Source organism: Salmo salar, chromosome 20 (genome assembly GCF_965601325.2).
Source record: "Salmo salar chromosome 20, fSalSal1, whole genome shotgun sequence".
In the NCBI taxonomy this organism is placed as follows: domain Eukaryota; kingdom Metazoa; phylum Chordata; class Actinopteri; order Salmoniformes; family Salmonidae; genus Salmo; species Salmo salar.
In genome coordinates this window covers 69450139-69471637 of record NC_138310.1, presented here as the reverse complement: position 1 = coordinate 69471637, position 21499 = coordinate 69450139, and the positions used below count along the sequence as shown (strand labels likewise).

The 21499-nt window shown below is 42.6% G+C and overlaps 1 protein-coding gene and 1 long non-coding RNA gene across 2 annotated transcripts; both read left to right on the top strand.

Moving 5' to 3' along the window:
- The first annotated feature begins 143 nt into the window (after nucleotides 1-143).
- Nucleotides 144-21042, top strand: mmp20b (matrix metallopeptidase 20b (enamelysin)). Its single transcript, XM_014163141.3, is given in 23 exon segments — nucleotides 144-284; nucleotides 3591-3835; nucleotides 4169-4317; nucleotides 4558-4683; nucleotides 4817-4978; nucleotides 5143-5314; nucleotides 5415-5548; nucleotides 6049-6205; nucleotides 6324-6427; nucleotides 6530-6629; nucleotides 6829-6850; nucleotides 14921-14983; nucleotides 15161-15405; nucleotides 15635-15783; nucleotides 15868-15897; nucleotides 15900-15992; nucleotides 16080-16241; nucleotides 16364-16556; nucleotides 16670-16800; nucleotides 16920-16941; nucleotides 17205-17348; nucleotides 20737-20832; nucleotides 20946-21042. Coding segments are annotated over 23 exon segments (2937 nt in total).
- On the top strand, nucleotides 6633-14162 carry LOC106581228 (matrix metalloproteinase-20). Its single transcript, XR_014381911.1, has 10 exons — nucleotides 6633-8886; nucleotides 9215-9454; nucleotides 12035-12183; nucleotides 12357-12488; nucleotides 12608-12761; nucleotides 12829-12957; nucleotides 13042-13187; nucleotides 13417-13565; nucleotides 13858-13931; nucleotides 14062-14162. It is a non-coding gene; the product is annotated as a matrix metalloproteinase-20 (long non-coding RNA).
- Nucleotides 21043-21499: the final 457 nt, after the last annotated feature.

Genomic DNA, 21499 nt, shown 5'->3' with positions numbered 1-21499 from the left:
TCCATACTGCTGTTTGAGGCTTCCATGGCTTTGGCGGAGTGAGTATGACTCATAATAACCAGTTAAAAGGCTTTCCCATTAACCAGGACTTGCTACTCTATGCAAACTAGCCCCACTTCAATCCTGTGTGGTTACTATTAGAAATGCATCTTCTGTTCTGTTGGACCTGTGTTCTGGTCTTGGTTCTGCTTGGTCCATGTTCTACAGCTCCTACATCTATTCCTGAAGAAGAGGTCACGGCACTCCTCACAGGACAGACCCAAGAGGACCTAAAGCTGGCCACAGTAAGTGTATAATTGAATGAGTTAAATTACAAAATTACAGACAAGGACTGCATGTTACATTGTTTACTGTACGTAAAAATGCACATTTTAAATAACATGTTCACGTTTGACTGCGGATGACTGCGGATGTGAAAAAACTATATCATCCACATGTATTTGTAAAAATGTGATCAATACTTTAGAACTTTGTTCTAAAGATGTATCTGTACCCATTGGATGCAGTGATCACAATATAGTGGCTATATCCCAGAAAGTAAAGGCTCCAAAAGCTAGTGTATAAAATTGTGTATAAGATTTTCCAATTATTGATAAACATGCACCTGTTAAGAAACTGACTGTTAGAACTGTTAAGGCTCTATGGATTGATGAGGAATTGAAAAACTTATGGTTGAAAGAGATGAGGAAATTGGAGTGGCTAAGGAGTCTGGCTGAACATCTGACTGGTTGACTTACTGCAAATTGAGAAATGATGTGACTAAACTCAAAAATAATAATAATCTGTATTATGAAGTCAAGATCAATGATATAAACAATGACAGAAAATAATTTTGTGCAGAAAGATAAATTCACCTCATTCTTTCATCGAATCAGATCATCAAATTAAATCACTTCAACTTAGATGGAAAGCTACTGAGGATGGTAACTGAATCTTTAGCCAGTATTAGCCACTCCTATCTGTCATATCTTTAATCTGAGCCTACAGAAAAGTGTCAGGCCTGGAGGGAAGCTAAAGTCATTCCGCTACCCAAGAATGGTAAAGCTGCCTTCACTGGTTCTAATAGCTGACATATCAGTTTGCTGCCAGCTCTTAGCAAATTGTGTTTGACCAAATACAATGCTATTTCTATCTAAACAAATTAACAACAGCCTTTCAGCATGCTTATAGAGAAGGGCACTCAACATGTACTACACTGACACAAATTACTTATTATTGGTTGAAATAAATTGATAATAAGAAGATTGTGGTAGCTGTACTGTTAGTTTTCAGTGCAACCTTTGATATTATTGACCATGACCTGTTGTTGAAAAAACATGTGTTATGGCTTTTCAACATCTGCCATATTGTGGATCTATCTATCTATCTATCTATCTATCTATCTATCTATCTATCTATCTATCTATCTATCTATCTATCTATCTATCTATCTATCTATCTATCTATCTATCTATCTATCTATCTATCTATCTATCTATCTATCTATCTATCTATCTATCTATCTATCTATCTATCTATCTATCTATCTATCTATCTATCTATCTATCTATCTATCTATCTATCTATCTATCTATCTATCTATCTATCTATCTATCTATCTATCTATCTAATAGAAGAGAGAGGGTGTTCTTTAATGGAAGCTTCTCTAATTTTGAACATGTAAAGTGTGGTGTTCTGCAGGGCAGCTCTCTTGGGCCTCTACTCTTTTCAATTTTTTTTACAAATGACCTGCCACTGGCATTAAACAAAGCCTGTGTGTCCATGTATACCGATAATTCAACCCTATACTTGTCAGCAACGACAGCTAGTGAAATCACTGCAACCCTAAACAAAGAGTTGCAGTCAGTTTTAGAATGGGTGGCCATTAATAAACTGGTCCTGAACAGCTCTAAAACTAAGAACAATGTATTTGGTACAAATCATTCCCTAAGTTCTAGACCTCAGCTGAATCTGTCAATGAATGGTGTGGCTGTTGAGCAAGTTGAGGAGACTAAATTACTTGGTGTTACCTTAGATTGTAAACTGTCATGGTCAAAACATATTGATTCAATGGTTGTAAAGATTTCTGTCTAATGTGCTGGGGGTGTGTACATATTATGTAACACATAGTATCCTGTCTCACAGTTTTGATTCATGAACCTGCAAATATTTCCTAAATGTTATCCTTACAGGCAACCTAATATATTGGACTAAATTCAACATGTTATAATTAGTAAGTAAAAGTCCTGCAGGCACTTATCTTATCTTGATTATTGTCCAGTCATATGGTCAAGTGCTGCAAAGAGAGTTAATCTAGTTAATCTACAGCTGGCCCAGAAGAGAGCGGTACGTTTTGCTCTTCATTGTAGTGAGAGGGCTAATATCAATACCATGCATGCCAGTCTCTCTTGGCTAAGAATTGAGGAAAGATTGACTGCCTTGCTTCTTGTTTTTATAAGAAACAATGTGTTGGAAATTCCAAATTGCTTGAATATTTTACTTACACAGCACTGACACACACACACTTATCCCATCAGACATGCCACCAGGGATCTGTTCACAGTATCCAGATCCAAAACAAATTCAAGGAAACATACAGTGTTATACAGAACCATGATTGCATGGAACTCCCTTCCATCTCATATAGCGAGAGTGAACAGCAAACCTGGTTTCAAAAAACAAAAAAAGCAATACCTCAGGCACAACACCTCTCCCCCATGTGTCCTACTTTTTGTGTGTATGTACTGACGTGTAACTGATAGATGCACACACACACACACACACACACACACACACACACACACACACACACACACACACACACACACACACACACACACACACACACACACACACACACACACACACACACCCACGTCAGTGTTTTTAAATGTATGTAAATTGTAAAGTCTTTTGTCTGTAATGTAATGTATTTTTTGTTATGTGCCGGACTCCAGTAAGACTAGCTGTCACCATTGCCGTTGGCTAATGGTGATCCTAATAAAATCCCCCCCAAAATACTGTAACGGCACAGTGTGAGATATTGAGATAATCTTTTTTTATCCTTTTTTGTTGTCGTGGGTGGGAGGCGGAGCTAAACACAATTACCTCAGAATGTACATGCCCTCACAATCAAGCACAGTATATGTTCCAAGATTGGCAAGGCAAGGCTCCAAAATAAATCTGTTTTTAATTTAGAATGTAAATGTGATATGCACTGTGGGACCATTAAACTGAAGGATAATTGTGATTATTTCAAGGTTGCGTCTGAACAAACCCTATATTTATTTTATGGATTTGAGTAAACTATGCATTATTGCTTAACCACTGATGTAAAATGATGTTTGAGCATTAATGGTTCTGCTATGCCAAGTCTCACACAACAGTTGTGCTAGAGTATCAGAACTAGAAAGAATGGGGAAAATAATATGAACCCTTTGTCTCCAATTCCCTATAAAGTTTGTCCTTGGTACAGTGTTTCCACATGTCTAGTGTTTCCAACAAGAAGTTGTAACAAAGTGATTGAGTCCTTACTCAGTCAGCATAATATTGATTTAAGATGTTACGTTATATGATAGTGAGACTCTAAAGAAGCTTTCATCTGTTCTCAGGAGTACCTCCGGCATTATTACAACCTGAAGAAAGAACAACCTTTGGCTCGGATCAAGAGGAACCTGCCCTCGTTCACCTCCAAGGTGAAGGACATGCAGAGCTTCTTTGGCCTCAACACCACAGGCAGTCTGGACTCTGAGACCCTGGAGGTGATGAGTACCCCTCGCTGTGGGGTCTCTGATGTAGAGGACTACAGTCACAACAACCGAGTCAACCGCTGGAACAAGAACGTCATCACCTACAGGTAACAGTTAGGGGTTGGGTTAAATGCGGAAGACACATTTCAGTTGAATCCATTCAGTTGTACTACTGACTAGGTATCCCCCTTTCCCTATTCTTCTGAAATTAGATCCATGGCAACTGGAAGGCATGATATTATCACAGGATTTGTGTATTAGCTCACTGGAGGCTGTAGCAGGTAGACTAGTGGTTAAAAGCATTGGCCCAGTAACCAAATGTGCCTTTGAGCAAGGCACTTGTGCCTTTGAGCAAGGCACTTAACTCTAATTGCTCCTGTAAGTCGCTCTGGATAAGAGTGTCTGCTAAATTATTAAAATGTAATTGTTTGATCTTGCAGCATTGGCAGGTACACCAGTGATTTGCCTCACAGCATGGTGGACTCTCTGATCGAGTCGGCGCTCAGCGTCTGGGCCAGGGCCAGCACTCTGACCTTTGTCAGGTCACGCACACAGAGGGCCGACATCATGGTGGAGTTTGCTACCTTTGGTGGGTAACACCTATAGTGGTCTTTCTAGATAACACTTTACATTAAGGTATACTTTATGAAGGGTTTATATACTTTATTGACTATTTATAGATTTACAGATACTTTATGAATCAATAATAAACATTGAACTTGCTGTTTGATGCTCCTAATACTCAGCTCCAAAACAAGGGAGTAGCAAAAACAATTGCTTTGACTCTGACATTTTGTTGTGTGTTTTCTCTAACCTCTGGGACATAAAGAGCACGGTGATGCCTACCCATTTGATGGGTCTAAGGGCACTTTGGCACATGCCTTTGGCCCTGGAGAGGGAATTGGAGGCGATGCCCACTTTGACGACGATGAAACTTGGACGGCAGGGTCAAAGGGTATCCTTTTTCATTTTATAGAATCATTAGAATTTTTTTTTAGATGTACTGATCAGTAGTTTATTTATTTTTTTAAACAAGAGAGAATGACCAAATAAACTGATTGTGCATGTTCCTGTTTGTGTGATTTCAGGGTTCAACCTGTATCTAGTGGCAGCCCATGAGTTTGGTCATTCTTTAGGCTTAAGGCACTCCCAAAACCCAGAGTCACTGATGTATCCTACATACAAATCCAGTCGCAGTTCACACAACCTGCTCTCCAAAGAGGACATTGCAATAATCAACTCACTTTACGGTAAGGAGGAGACCATTCAACAAATTCAAATTCTGAATGTAAGATAAGATCATACAGTAACGGCCCTTTGGCCCTTGTTAAAAGTAGTGCACTATAGTGCATAGTGTATATATAGGGGATAGCAATTTCGACACAGACTAAATGTTTATTTTGGTGTGCCTTAGGTCCAAAAAACAGTCAGCCATATTACTACTCCAGATATGGCTGGAATCCACTTTACAACCCCTGGTTCCTGGGTTCCCACTTCCCTCTGATGATGCAGAACAAATGTTCAGCTGACCTGTCCTTTGATGCTGTCTCCACCCTGGGGGATGCCACCTTCTTTTTCAAAGACAAGTATGTCCATCCACCCTGTTGAAATGCCAATAGTATTGATGAATGAAAAGCAAACAAATCTGGGGTTCCAAATGTCATGTTTTTTCCCCCCCTTCTGGAGGTATCTATGGATCAAGCACAACCAGCAATATGATATAAAAGAAGGTCCTATTAACAACTTCATGCCAAAGATTGAATCCAAAATTGATGCTGCCTTCTGGGTCCCTCGGCGATCCACTGCTTACCTGATTCATGGTACAGACATCTCCTACCATACTACCCCATCATGGTTAACGGTGTGTAACGAATGTATAGGACTCATTTTCTGAAAATAAAGTGAAGCCAGTTTGGAATGGGAACCCTAGTGCCCGTATCAGCTGAGATTGCACTAATTAGATGCTGGTATCAATCACGCCTACCTTATTTAGCGGTCTATTTCAGCTGACCGGTTCTGCTCAGACACCCTGCTGCCGCTTGCTGCTACTGCTAGTATGTGTTTCCTTCTTTTGCTCCGACCACCGCCCCAGGCTCCACCTGTTAGGTTCTGTTTCCTGCTGGGGGATTGGTATAGTCTACCGCGCTTCACTGCTTGTAAGTCCTTTTATATATTGACGCTTTGCTTGGGCAGTGAGCTACCCTGAAGGAGCAGAGTCTATATCGCCAAGACTTGCATTATTAATTATTGAATAAAAGGTTAAACATATTTCTACATGGTGTTTCCTTTCTAACTATGAGCCATCCTCTGTTTGTTCCAGAATCCATATACTGGACGGTGAAGGGTTCCATTGTGAAAGGCAAACCTAAACCCATCAGCAACTTTGGCTTCCCACCATGGGTTCAGGAAATAGATGCAGCGGTACACATTGTCAAAACAGGACGCACGCTGTTCTTCATTCACGACATTTACTACAGGTGAGCCTGGCATTCTGAAACATCACTAGTGTACAGTCATTAACCTACAGTACAAAATATCATTATAGCATATTGAATATATTGCAGAGAAACTGTATTGTGGACATTGTTTTTTCAGTTATAATGAAAACCGAAGAGTTATGGATGCTGGATACCCACAGTACATCAGTGATGATTTCCAAGGGCTCAATACTACTATCGATGCAGCTGTCTACAAAGATGGTTAGCTACTGTTACATCACGACAACAAAGACCATGTCAGCTCAATTTGAACATTTCATTTTGTAAAACTCCTCCTAATTGTTCAATTTTTGTTCATCCTAGGCTTCATCTACTTCTTCGTTGGACCACAAGTGTACAAGTACGATTATACCCAGAAACAAGTTGTTGGAACTGAGAAAGCAAATACCTGGCTCGGATGCTAGTGAATTCATGGGAATTTAAACGTTTTTGTCCAAAATGCAATAATGCAAAGCTGTACAAAACAGTATGCATAATGATAACATGTTGAATTTAGTCCAATGTATTAGGTTGCCTGTAAGGATAACATTTAGTAAATATGTGCAGGTTCATGAATAAACTGTGAGACAAGAATGTGTTACATAATACCAACATACTCGCAGCACATTAGACAGAAATGAACGGGTAAGTTTATGTGGCTCATTTCATAAACATTGCCTCGATCATATATTTCAGTTCACACATCAGCAAGTGCGGTTGAGATTGAAATGAAGATATGAAACCAGTCAAAATGTAATTTGGACATTTGGAAAGATTAAGTAGACGATTGATGTGCAAACGTGTAGCTAACGTGCAGGAAACAATATACAGTTGAAGTCGGAAGTTTACATACACCTTAGCCAAATACATTTAAACTCCGTTTTTCACAATTCCTGAAATGTAATCCTAGTAAAAATTCCTTGTCTTAGGTCAGTTAGGATCACCACTTAATTTTAAGAATGTGAAATGTCAAAATAATAGTAGAGAGAAGGATTTATTTCAGCTTTTATTTCTTTCATCACATTCCCAGGGGGTAAGAAGTTTACATACACTCAATTAGCATTTGGTAGCATTGCCTTTAAATTGTTTAACTTGGGTCAAACGTTTCGGGTAGCCTTCCACAAGCTTCCCACAATAAGTTGGGTGAATCTTGTCCCATTCCTCCTGACAGAGCTGGTGTAACTGAGTAAGGTTTGTAGGCTTCCTTGCTTGCACACGCTTTTTCAGTTCTGCCCACAAATGTTCTATAGGATTGAGGTTAGGGCTTTGTGACGGCCACTCCAATACCTTGACTTTGTTGTCCTTAAGCCATTTTGCCACAACTTTGGAAGTATGCTTGGGGTCATTGTCCATTTGGAAGACCCATTTGCGACCAAGCTTTAACTTCCTGACTGATGTCATGAGATGTTGCTTCAATATATCCACATAATTTTCCCTCCTCATGATGCCATCTATTTTGTGAAGTGCACCAGTCCCTCCTGCAGCAAAGCACCCCCACAACATGATGCTTCACGGTTGGGATGGTGTTCTTCGGCTTGCAAGCTTCCCCCTTTTTCCTCCAAACATAATGATGGTAATTATGGCCAAACAGTTCTATTTTTGTTTCATCCTACTAGAGGACATTTCTCCAAAAAGTACAATCTTTGTCCCCATGTGCAGTTGCAAATCATAGCCCGGTTTTTTTATGGCGGTTTTGAAGCAGTGGCGTCTTCCTTGCTTAGCGGCCTTTCAGGTTATGTCGATATAGGATTCGTTTTACTGTGGATATAGATACTTTTGTGCCTGTTTTCTCCAGCATCTTCACAAGGTCCTTTGCTGTTATTCTGGGATTGATTTGCACTAATCGCACCAAAGTCTCATTCCTGAGCAGTATGACGGCTGCGTGGTCCCATGGTGGTAATACTTGCATACTATTGTTTGTACAGATGAACGTGGTACCTTCAGGCGTTTGGAAATTGCTCCCAAGAATGAACCAGACTTGTGGAGGTCTATAATTTTTTTCTGAGGTCTTGGCTGATTTCTTTTGATTTTCCCATGATGTCAAGCAAAGAGGGACTGAGTTTGAAGGTAGGCCTTGAAATGTACCCACAGGGCCACCTCCAATTCACTCAAATGATGTCAATTAGCCTATCAGAAGCTTCTAAAGCCATGACATAATTTTCTTGAATTTTCCAAGCTGTTTAAAAACACAGTCAACTTAGTGTATGTAAACTTCTGACCCGCTGGAATTGTGATACAGTGAAATAATCTGTCTGTAAACAATTGTTGAAAAAATTAAGTGTATGTAAACTTCCGACTTCAACTGTACTTGATAACCAAAGTAACAATCCCAGCATTGACAGAAAGGGCCATAAGATACCCTTTTAGTCCTGTTTCATACTCTTAAGACCTATATGTAGTTCAGGGCTTTCTATAGAGCAATTATTCTTACCACACACCTCATGGTAATAGTGGCAGCAACTGCAGAATTGAAGGCTTTGAAACCACGTGATTCACCGCAGACCTTTAGTATGCTCCTATCTATAAAGCCATGAACTAAAATGTAAAGAGCTTGTTCATTTAAAGATGGAGCGGCTGTGGCCCTGGATCCATGTGCTGTGTATTCTAGTCCTCACAGACCTGTGGACTTTACCCATCTCTAAGGAACAATGGCCAAGGCCTAAGAACATGGAACTGGCTGAGTTTTGTGTCTTCATCCACTCTTTTGAAAATCATCTGGAAAAGAGTAAAAAAATACTGCATTGGAGTACATTGATTGTTTTGACTAATTCCTCAGGTATTGCAATTCTAGTTATTTTCTGTTTTTCAATGGTAATAGTTGAGTATACTTACAGTAGGAGGTGCACTTTAGGACAACTAAAAGTTATGACTACTTTAGATCAAGCAAAAGCTATTTTCTGGATAACTTAAAATGTTGCCTACTTTAGGACAAATAAGACGTATTTGTCCATATAAGAGAAGCGACCTGCTATCAGTGGGAATTTGGTTAGTAACCAGCTGGTTGATAAGGTACCTGAGGATGTTCTACCACATGAGCCACAGCAGTGGTCCCCTGCCCTGCAGTAAGAGGGCCACCTCAGCCCTGGAGGAGAAGATCAGGGAGATGCAGGGTTTCTTTAGTCTGAAGAAGACTGGTAGACTGGATCTCCAAACCCTCTCTCTGATGAGGAAGCACAGGTGTGTACTGCCTGCTGTGGAAAACTACAGCTTTTACCCTGACCAGTGGAAGAATCACACCTTCACCTACAGGTAGGCGCATGTTATTACCTGTTATCTGTTAGCGGTCACAATGTCTTCTTCTTTCTGCTGACAAGTGTCTTCTGTCTGTGTTGTCCATCTTGTTGTACCATTTCTTTTTATTTCCTCCCCCTGCCCCACAGGAGGCCTTTTGCCTCAAGCCAGGCCGTCTTTGTAAATATGGATTTGTTCTTAATTAACCTGACTAGTAAAATAAAGAAATACATTTGATCTTTTGACTTTTTCTCCACTGATATTCTAAATATCTGTCAGAATATAGATATACAGTGCCTTCAGAAAGTGTTCAGACCCCTTGACTTTTTCCACATTTTGTTAGGTTACAGCCTTGTTCTAAAATCGATTAAATAGTGTTTTTTTGCCCTCATCAATCTATACACAATACCCCATAATGACAAAGCAAAAACGTATTTTTAATTTTTTTTAAAACATTTTTGCTAATTTATAAATATATCACATTTGCATAAGTATTCAGACCCTTTACTCAAGCACCTTTGGCAGCAGTTAGAGCCTTGAGTCTTCTTGGGTATGACGCTTTAAGCTTGGCACACCTGCATTTGGGGAGTTTCTCCCATTCTTCTCTGCAGATCCTCTCAAGCTCTGTTAGGTTGGATGGCGAGCGTTGCTGCACAGCTATTTTCAGGTCTCTCCAGAGATGTTCGAATGGGTTCAAGTCCGGACTCTGGCTGGGCCACTCAAGGACATTCACAGACTTGTCCCGAAGCCACTCCTGTTTTGTCTTGGCTGTGTGCTTAGGGTCGTTGTCTTGTTGGAAGGTGAACCTTCGCCCCAGCCTGAGGTCCTGAGCACTCTGGAGCAGGTTTTCATCATGGATCTCTCTGTACTTTGCTCAGTTCATCTTTGCCTCAATTCTGACTAGTCTCCCAGTCCTTGCAGATGAAAAATGCTGCCACCACCATGCTTCGCCATAGGGATGGTGCCAGGTTTCCTCCAGACGTGACACTTGTCATTCAGGCCAAAGAGTTCAATCTTGGTTTCATCAGACCAGAGAATCTTGTTTCTCATGGTCTGAGAATCTTTAGGTGCCTTTGGGCAAACTCAGAGCGGGCTGTCATGTGCCTTTTACAGAGGAGTGGCTTCCGTCTGGCCACTCTACCATAAAGGCCTGATTAGTGGAGTGCTTCAGAGATGGTTGTCCTTCTGGAAGGTTCTCCCATCTCCACAGAGGAACTCTAGAGCTCTGTCAGAGTGATCATCGGGTTCTTGGTCACCTCCCTCACCAAGGCCCTTCTCCCCTGATTGCTAAGTTTGGCCGGGCAGCCAGCTCTAGGAAGAGTCTTGGTGGTTCCAAACTTCTTCCATTGAAGAATGATGGAGGCCACTGTGTTTTTGGGGACTTTAAATGCTGTAGAACTGTTTTGGTACCCTTCCCCAGATCTGTGCCTCGACGCAATCCTGCGGACAATTTCTTCGACTTCATGGCTTGGTTTTTGCTCTGACATGCACTGTCAACTGTGGGAACTTATATAGACAGGTGTGTGGTTTTCCAAATCATGTCCAATCAATTTAATTTACCACATCTCAAGGATGGTAAATGGAAACAGGATGCACCTGAGCTCAATGTCGAGTCTCATAGCAAAGGGTCTGAATACTTATGTAAAAAAGCTATTTCAGTTTTTAATTGTAATAAATGTGCAAAACGTTCTAAAAACCTGTTTTCGCTTTGTCATTATGGGGTAGTGTGTAGATTGCTGAGGATTTTTTATTTATTTAATACATTTTCGAATAAGGCTGTAACGTAACAAAATGTCGAAAAAGTCAAGGGGTCTGAATACTTTCCGAAGGCACTGCCACTTCCCAAAACAGACTTTCATATGTTTTAACTGCAGGGAGTTACACTGAGTGTACAAAACATTAGGAACATGACATAGACTGACCAGGTGAATCCAGGTGAAAGCTATGATCCCTTATTGATGTCACTTGTTAAATCCACTTCAATCAGTGTAGATGGATAGGAGGAAACAGGTTAAAGAAGGATTTTTAAACCTTGAGACAATTGAGACATGGATTGTGTATGTGTGCCATTCAGAGGGTGAATGGGCAAGACTAAAGATTTAAGTGCCTTTGAACGGGGTATGGTAGTATGTGCCAGGCGCACCGGTTTGAGTGTGTCAAGAACTGCAACGCTTCTGGATTTTTCACACTCAACAGTTTCCCGTGTGTATCAAGAATGGTCCACCACCCAAAGGACATCCAGTCAACTTGACACAACTGTGGGAAGCGTTGGAGTCAACATGGGCCAGCATCCCTTTGGAATTCTTTCGACACCATGTAGAGTCCACGCCCCATTGAATTGAGGCTGTTCTGAGGGCAAAGGGGGTGCAACTCAATATTAGCAATCTGTTCCTAATGTTTTGTACATTCAGTGTATAAGAGGAACTACATAATCCACAAAATTAACTATGTTATCATAACTTCACAGTTTTGTTTCATCACTGAATTGCAACAATCAATACCTGCCAATAGATTACAAGCTCACTGGATATAACTAGTCATGTTTCGTTCAGGTTGCTTCATGCTTTTCTGTGTTGTCTGTGTGCCAATGACCAGCAGGATTGCTCAGTACACCCCTGACCTTACAAGGGAAGTGGTGGATACCTCATTCCGTTTGGCCCTGAAAATCTGGAGTGATGAGGCCCCACTGAAATTCATCAATGTCAACCACGACAAGGCAGACATTATCCTCTCCTAAGCAAGAAAGAGTATTCTGACCCTAAATCAGTCTCTGCTCAGTTCAGTGTAGTTTCTAATAGAGGTGGTAGAGAATGTGTGTGGCTGCATGTGAGATTTTAATTGCGCTATAATTATATACCTACTGGAGCCAGTTTCCAGGTACATGACTGTTAGTACATCTCTCTCCATTTGTCCATCGTAGCTCATGGAAACTTCTTTCCCTTTGATGGCCCCACAGGTATTCTGGCTCACGCCTTCAAGCCAAGGGAGTGCATGGGGGGAGACGTGCACTTTGACAAGGATGAAATCTGGACAGTGTGGCATCGCAAGCTAGGTAGGGCCACTGCTCCAAGCATAACATGAGGATCTGAATAGTTTTTAAAAACACAATAAAATAGGATTTCAAATATGATTATAGACAAATAAACATTTTCTCATTGGATGTTGTTTTAGGTTACAACCTGTTCACTGTTGTGGCCCATGAGTCAGGCCACTCCCTTGGTATCTCCCATTCCAAAGACCCCTCATCTCTCATGTACCCCAACTACAAGTATTACAATGGAGCACAGTACACACTGCCATGAGGTGACGCGCTGGTAATCCAGCAGTTGAGTTGAAGTCACCATAGTTATCAAATGGTCCATTTTTGGTGGATTTCTATCTAAACATTGGAGACTTTGCTTTTATTTCCAAAGCAAGCCGGTCAGAAAACAGGATCCACCTAATCTTCCTAAGAAGTGCGATCCCAACTTCTCTGTTGATGCAGTGGCAGTGTTCGGGAAGGAGATAGTTCTCTTTAAAAAGCATGTAAAGGAGTTTTGAATTATGCAATATGATTTTTATGGTATAAATTCTTATTTGCCCCAACACAGCTGTTTGTTTCCCTCCAGGTACATGTGGTTGAGGACAACATGGACGACATACTGGAATCGTCTGAGAGAGGGCCCCAGCAGCACATACCTTCCCAGCATCAACTCTCCTGTGGGTGCGGCCTATGACATCCCTGCCAAAGGCGTGGCATATGTCTTCACTGGTAATGTGCAGTCTGATCGCCTCAAAGGCCTCACTTAGGCCTTGCAGCATGACAAGGCTAGATTTGAAACAGAAAACTGTTTCAAAGAACAACTGGACCTAAATTATAGCACTATGTCATAATTGTCGCACCTCATGCAAGAAACTCACGAAGCTTATTGCCATCTGGCAGTTCTTGTGGTATGGTTTTCATAATGTTCCAAATGCAGTGGCGGTGCTCTGTGTTTCAGGTCCTAAGTACTGGGTGGTTTGACAGCTTAAGATGAAAAGCCACTTTGGCTCCATATATGACTATGGCCAGAGTAAGGAACATTGACGCTGCTGTTCATATCAGTGAATATGGAAAAACCTTATTCTTCATCGGACACAATTACTACAGGTAAACACAGTCTCTAACAAAATGTTTTTGGGTAAATGACAAACATAAAGTGAATGGTAATTACAGTATAATACAGTATTCTGTTGCAGAAAATATAATGTTTCCAAACGTCCAGTTTTGGTAAGAGCGGTATGTCTTGACTGTTGCAGTGTTTTGATGAATAGGCATTCCAGCTCCTGAGAGGCAAAGCCTGCCATCTAGTGTTTAACAATGAGACATTTGTTAGAAATAACTGCACTTAAGCAATCCATCATTTATAAGTTCAATGTTTATTTTTTTATACAATGTATAGATACGATGAACACAGACGTTCATCAGACTGGCCAGGTATTGGGAGGAGGGTTGATGCCGCATTTGAGTTACAAGGTAGCCTATAAAACAGTTTGCCATGTCACCTTGCCTTCAATTGCATACATTTTGATATCATGACACATTTGTGTTATCTTGATTACAAGGCCCACTTTAACAAAACATTATCATGTTTTCTCACCAACAGGTACAATCTACCTCTTCAGTGGAACAAAGGCATACAACTATGACTACAGACAGAACCGGGAGCTGAGTCGAATCCTAGCAAATGCATGGCTGGGCTGCTAACATATCTGTCAAAGACACTAGACGTGATCCTACACTCCTTCATGAAAAGGAATACTACTTACAGACATTTTACATTTAAGTCATTTAGCAGACGCTCTTATCCAGAGCGACTTACAGAAGCACCTCACCTTGCATGAACCAAGATAACTCATCAGTTGAATGTTGATGACAGTGTTGCAAGGAGTTAAATGACATCATCAAGCAACCGTCTTCAAGGCCAGTTCACTTAAATCCCAGTGGTATCTTTCTGTATGTGTACAGAACATAAAATACAAATGTATTAATTGTATTATAATGTAGTAACATGTTACACTTCTGAATTGTATTTCAATAAAATAGGTATTTTGAATTTTGAATGTTAATAGATGTGCTTCCATTGACTGATCAAAGATATTCAAACTAACCACTGCATTATCCTGACAATGTATACCTACAGTATGCCTAAACCTCACCCTAACAATCACCCCAAACTCTACGCACCACCTCCTGAAATGTTATCAGGAGGATGATCCCTCTTCCGTGAGAATAGGGGCTTGTCCTAACGTTTACAGCAATGTTCAACAGCACAAAGCCGACTTTGGCATCTCACTCATGTTCTGATTGGAACCATGCACACCACAGGTTAAAATAGAGTGTGGACAGGGCAGGGTGATAGAGAAAGTGAGGGTCTCCCTCTCTGCATTATGACAGGTTTGTAAATTATGGGTCTTTCTACGGGTTCCGCGGTCCTGTTTCTGGCCTGTTTGGGTCTGTGTCAGGCTGCCCCCACCAGCACTCCAGAGGTCCAAACATCACCAGAGGATGACGAGACAGTTGCTAGGGTAATTTAGCATTACATGGCTCAGTGTGTTGCTACCCGTACTGTCAGTATTATCTCAGAATGAGGCGAGAAAATACTTGTTAGTCTACTTGTTATGCTTGTTATGTACTGTTTTGCATGAGAGTCCTAATAGGCATGATAGTTTCAAATGTTGTCTCTAATCCTCCTTCTACACCAGGACTACCTGTCTCAATACTACACAGATGTGGGGTTGACGAAATCAACTTCCCAGAGTATTATCAAGCCTGACATTCACAAGAGCCTGGAGGCCATGCAGGCGTTCTTTGGCCTGGAGGTCACTGGGGTTCTGGACAAAAACACTCTGGAGGTGATGAAGGAGTCCAGGTGTGGAGTGTCTGACATCAGCAGATATGGACACTTCCACAGGAAACCAAAATGGGAGAAGAGCACTGTCACCTACAGGTATAGTAAAAGCTCTTTAAGTGCATTAAGTTTGACAGCTAAAATCATTGAAAATAATATGGTATTCATGGATAATTGTTGATCATCTGCTGAAATGTCAAATCCGTTGTTACCCACCCGGGGTCATTGTGCAATGCCTAGGTTGCACTGCACTGCAGGAGTAAAATGGGTCCCTTTTACTTGTCAGGTAATGTCAATGAGTGAGTGCCGAATGACTTGTGTTTGACAGAATCACTCAGTACACACCAGACCTGAGGCAGAGTGATGTAGATGCAACTATAGCTCAGGCCTTCCAAATCTACAGTGATGTAATCGCTCAAGACTTCAAACAGATCTACACTGACACTGCCGACATCATGATCCTCTTCAAGGGTTGATGTGAGTATGGACTATCACAATGGTAAGGATTCAATACCATCTCTATACACTACTGACAAAATATCTTAAATCTCGCAAACACAGATCATGGGGACTTCTATCCTTTTGATGGCCAAATGGTGTCTTAGCCCTTGCCAACTCCCCTGGACGGGACCAAGGCGGGGAAACACACTTTGACGATGACAAAACCTGGACAATGAGCTAGAGGGGTGACCATCTGAACACACAACAATATTTAAAACATAGTGTTGACCGATTCACTTATTCAAAAGACTCACGTGTAATGTTGTCCTCAGGAGTGAATCTGCAGTTGGTGGCGGCCCATGAGTTTGGTCACGCTCCGGGACTTGACCACTCCAGGGACAGGAGAGCTCTGATGTTCCCCACCTATCAGTATGTAAATACCAATGGATACACACTGCCTGATGATGACAGACGTGGGGTCCAAGCCCTCTATGGTAATCAAACACATTGACAGCATTTCTATAGAATAATTCTGTTCACTACCTGTGTTTTTTATTACTATCTTTATGGAATCCTATTTACAGTACATGTTTGTGCGGTGTGTGTTATCTTAAAGGTACACGTACACCTCATCCCAAGCCTACACCCAAGCCAGAACCCAAACTAGGACCAGAGCCAGAACCTGAGGAGCCAACAGAGAACCCCAAGCCAGACTCCAGACCCAACCCCAAAGACGAGCAGTGCAACCGGGACCTGGTGTTTCACGCAGCCTCCTCTATCAGGGGAGAACTGTACTTCTTCAAAAATGGGTGAGTTGGATCCTTGCAAACATTTCCAATGCAAGACAATTTGATCATTATCTTGTAAGAAAAGGCCTGAATGATTGCAACCTGTGTTTCAAGCTGATTCTCTGTCATTATAGGTACTACTGGCTGAAGAGCACTGCTGTCCAAGGAATTAGGCTGACTAAAGTGAGCTCGAGATGGGCTCAGATTAACTATGTCGATGCTGCCTATGAAATCCCAGCTAAATATGTGGTATATCTGTTTGAAGGTACAGTAATGACAGGAATGTCAAAAGCACCAAAAAAGGACAGCTAAATTTGATTTGTGTACTCCCACTCCCAAACTCTCTCGTACAAACAGTATGTCCTTCGTCTCATATTTCCACAGGTGACAAATACTGGGGAATACAGTGCCTTGCAAAAGTATTCATCCCCCTTGGTGTTTTTTCCTATTTTGTTGCATTAGAACCTGTAATTGAATGGTTATGCACGATCAAGTTTGCAGTTTTTTTTGTCTTATTTCTTTGTTTAACAATAAAAAATATGTTGTATCTTCAAAGTGGTAGGCATGTTGTGTAAATCAAATGATACAAAATCAATTTTAATTCCAGGTTGTAAGGTAAAATAACAGGAGAAATGCCAAGGGGTGAATACTTTCGCAAGACACTGTAAGGGCTAATGCAAAGACAATCCTCCCTGGTTATCAAAAGTCAATCTCCAACTTGGGTACCCCCTTATCAGTGACTAAGTTAGATGCATCTGTGTATGTGCCAACCAGAGGGAAAACTCTCTTCTTAGTTGGCAACAAATGCTGGAGGTGAGTTTACATTTACATTTTACATTTAAGTCATTTAGCAGACGCTCTTATCCAGAGCGACTTACAAAATAGTGCATTCACCTTATGATATCCAGTGGAACAACCACTTTACAATAGTGCATCTAAATCTTTTAAGGGGGGGGGGGGTTAGAAGGATTACTTTATCCTATCCTAGGTATTCCTTAAAGAGGTGGGGTTTCAGGTGTCTCCGGAAGGTGGTGATTGACTCCGCTGTCCTGGCGTCGTGAGGGAGTTTGTTCCACCATTGGGGTGCCAGAGCAGCGAACAGTTTTGACTGGGCTGAGCGGGAACTGTGCTTCCTCAGAGGTAGGGGGGCCAGCAGGCCAGTGGTGGATGAACGCAGTGCCCTTGTTTGGGTGTAGGGCCTGATCAGAGCCTGAAGGTATGGAGGTGCCGTTCCCTTCACAGCTCCGTAGGCAATCACCATGGTCTTGTAGCGGATGCGAGCTTCAACTGGAAGCCAGTGGAGAGAGCGGAGGAGCGGGGTGACGTGAGAGAACTTGGGAAGGTTGAACACCAGACGGGCTGCGGCGTTCTGGATGAGTTGTAGGGGTTTAATGGCACAGGCAGGGAGCCCAGCCAACAGCGAGTTGCAGTAATCCAGACGGGAGATGACAAGTGCCTGGATTAGGACCTGCGTGAGGCAGGGTCGTACTCTGCGAATGTTGTAGAGCATGAACCTACAGGATCGGGTCAGCGCCTTGATGTTAGTGGAGAACGACAGGGTGTTGTCCAGGATCACGCCAAGGTTCTTAGCACTCTGGGAGGAGGACACAAGGGAGTTGTCAACCGTGATGGCGAGATCATGGAACGGGCAGTCCTTCCCCGGGAGGAAGAGCAGCTCCGTCTTGCCGAGGTTCAGCTTGAGCTGGTGATCCGTCATCCACACTGATATGTCTGACAGACATGTAGAGATGCGATTCGCCGCCTGGTTATCAGAAGGGGGAAAGGAGAAGATTAATTGTGTGTCGTCTGCATAGCAATGATAGGAGAGACCATGTGAGGATATGACAGAGCCAAGTGACTTGGTGTATAGCGAGAATAGGAGAGGGCCTAGAACAGAGCCCTGGGGGACACCAGTGGTGAGAGCGCATGGTGCGGAGACAGATTCTCGCCACGCCATCTGGTAGGAGCGACCTGTCAGGTAGGACGCAATCCAAGCGTGGGCCGCGCCGGAGATGCCCAACTCGGAGAGGGTGGAGAGGAGGATCTGATGGTTCACAGTATCAAAGGCAGCAGATAGGTCTAGAAGGATGAGAGCAGAGGAGAGAGAGTTAGCTTTAGCAGTGCGGAGAGCCTCCGTGACACAGAGAAGAGCAGTCTCAGTTGAATGCCCAGTCTTGAAACCTGACTGATTAGGATCAAGAAGGTCATTCTGAGAGAGATAGCAGGAGAGCTGGCCAAGGACGGCACGTTCAAGAGTTTTGGAGAGAAAAGAAAGAAGGGATACTGGTCTGTAGTTGTTGACATCGGAGGGATCGAGTGTAGGTTTTTTCAGAAGGGGTGCAACTCTCGCTCTCTTGAAGACGGAAGGGACGTAGCCAGCGGTCAAGGATGAGTTGATGAGCGAGGTGAGGAAGGGGAGAAGGTCTCCGGAAATGGTCTGGAGAAGAGAGGAGGGGATAGGGTCAAGTGGGCAGGTTGTTGGGTGGCCGGCCGTCACAAGACGCGAGATTTCATCTGGAGAGAGAGGGGAGAAAGAGGTCAAAGCACAGGGTAGGGCAGTGTGAGCAGGACCAGCGGTGTCGTTTGACTTAGCAAACGAGGATCGGATATCGTCAACCTTCTTTTCAAAATGGTTGACGAAGTCATCCGCAGAGAGGGAGGAGGGGGGGGAGGGGGAGGAGGATTCAGGAGGGAGGAGAAGGTAGCAAAGAGCTTCCTAGGGTTAGAGGCAGATGCTTGGAATTTAGAGTGGTAGAAAGTGGCTTTAGCAGCAGAGACAGAAGAGGAGAATGTAGAGAGGAGTGAGTGAAAGGATGCCAGGTCCGCAGGGAGGCGAGTTTTCCTCCATTTCCACTCGGCTGCCCGGAGCCTTGTTCTGTGAGCTTGTAGTGAGTCGTCGAGCCACGGAGCAGGAGGGGAGGACCGAGCCGGCCTGGAGGATAGGGGACAGAGAAAATCAAATGATGCAGAAAGGGAGGAGAGGAGTTGAGGAGGCAGAATCAGGAGATAGGTTGGAGAAGGTTTGAGCAGAGGGAAAAGATGATAGGATGGAAGAGGAGAGAGTAGCGGGAGAGAGAGAGCGAAGGTTGGGACGGCGCAATACCATCCGAGTAGGGGCAGAGTGAGAAGTGTTGGATGAGAGCAAGAGGGAAAAGGATACAAGGTAGTGGTCGGAGATTTGGAGGGGAGTTGCAATGAGATTAGTGGAAGAACAGCATCTAGTAAAGATGAGGTCAAGCGTATTGCCTGCCTTGTGAGTAGGGGGGGAAGGTGAGAGGGTGAGGTCAAAAGAGGAGAGGAGTGGAAAGAAGGAGGCAGAGAGGAATGAGTCGAAGGTAGACGTGGGGAGGTTAAAGTCACCCAGAACTGTGAGAGGTGAGCCATCCTCAGGAAGGAACTTATCAAGGCGTCAAGCTCATTGATGAACTCTCCAAGGGAACCTGGAGGGCGATAAATGATAAGGATGTTAAGCTTGAAAGGGCTGGTAACTGTGACAGCATGGAATTCAAATGAGGAGATAGACAGATGGGTCAGGGGAGAAAGAGAGAATGTCCACTTGGGAGAGATGAGGATTCCAGTGCCACCACCCCTCTGGCTCGATGCTCTAGGGGTATGCGAGAACACGTGGGCAGACGAAGAGAGAGCAGTAGGAGTAGCAGTGTTATCTGTGGTAATCCATGTTTCCGTCAGCGCCAGGAAGTCTAGGGACTGGAGGGTAGCATAGGCTGAGATGAACTCAGCCTTGTTGGCTGCAGACCGGCAGTTCCAGAGGCTGCCGGAGACCTGGAACTCCACGTGGGTCGTGCGCGCTGGGACCACTAGGTTAGAGTGGCAGCGGCCACGCGGTGTGAAGCGTTTGTATGGCCTGTGCAGAGGGGAGAGAACAGGGATAGACAGACACATAGTTGACAAGCTACAGAAGTGTTGTTTCTTGTATTATTGTCTCTTGTGTCTTTAGAGAACTGTTTCACTTTGATATCCTTTTTCTTCTGTCCTGATTTTCTCTTTCTTTTCTTCTGTTAACTAGATATTCTTTGTTGTTCTTCGTTAGCTAGCTAGCTTCTTAGAGTTTAGAACATGATTTAATAAAGATGCCAATAATATATATATGTCATGCATTTTTCTGTATGATAACATGAATCTTTAGATTTAATAATAATAATAATACAAAATAATGATTTGATTGATAATTATGTTTCAGCTTTGAGGCAAGATGACAAATGGACTATGGATATCCTCAATCCATAACTCAGGATTTCCCAGGCATTGGCTCCAAAGTGGACGCTGTCTTTGAGAATTTGTTTTGCAATGAATATTATCTTCATATTATTACATACATGAGTTTATAAAGCGTTCAGCACAACATTTGCTCTGGACAAAACTTTTGCTGATAAAGCCAATGTTTCTTCCTATAGGTTACCTTTACTTCTCAGATTGTCCAAGGCAGAGTGAGTACAAACGGGTGATTGGTGTTCTTCTGAACTAAGGCTGGCTGGATTGCTCCTAAGATACTACTACTGCAGTTTCGCTAATTTTCTATCTCTGTAAATAATTGCAAAACTGTTGTAGGCTTACTACTGTGTTTCTTGCTTGTCTATCACTACAAAACAAGGGAAAGCTGTTATAGAGTGTATGTCTACTTTTATATTCATCCATAAATATGAATATGTGTATGGGCTCATCTCTAAAAGAGACCTTGGTCTCAGCATGACTCCCTGTCAAAATAAAGTTGAAATGCAATAAACAAGTGATTGCTGTATTTGATTTATGTCAAATGACGTGCATATAACTGTTGGGTATGTGTATTGTTAATATTGCGACAGTTCGTTTCTGGTATCAGAACAAAATAGTCAGCACATAGTAACTTCTAATTTATCTGTACTTTAATTAATGCAAACACGTGTATGGTAAATATGTCGTTCGTATACGGTCTCTCTATGACACCTCGCAGGGCAAACAGAGAA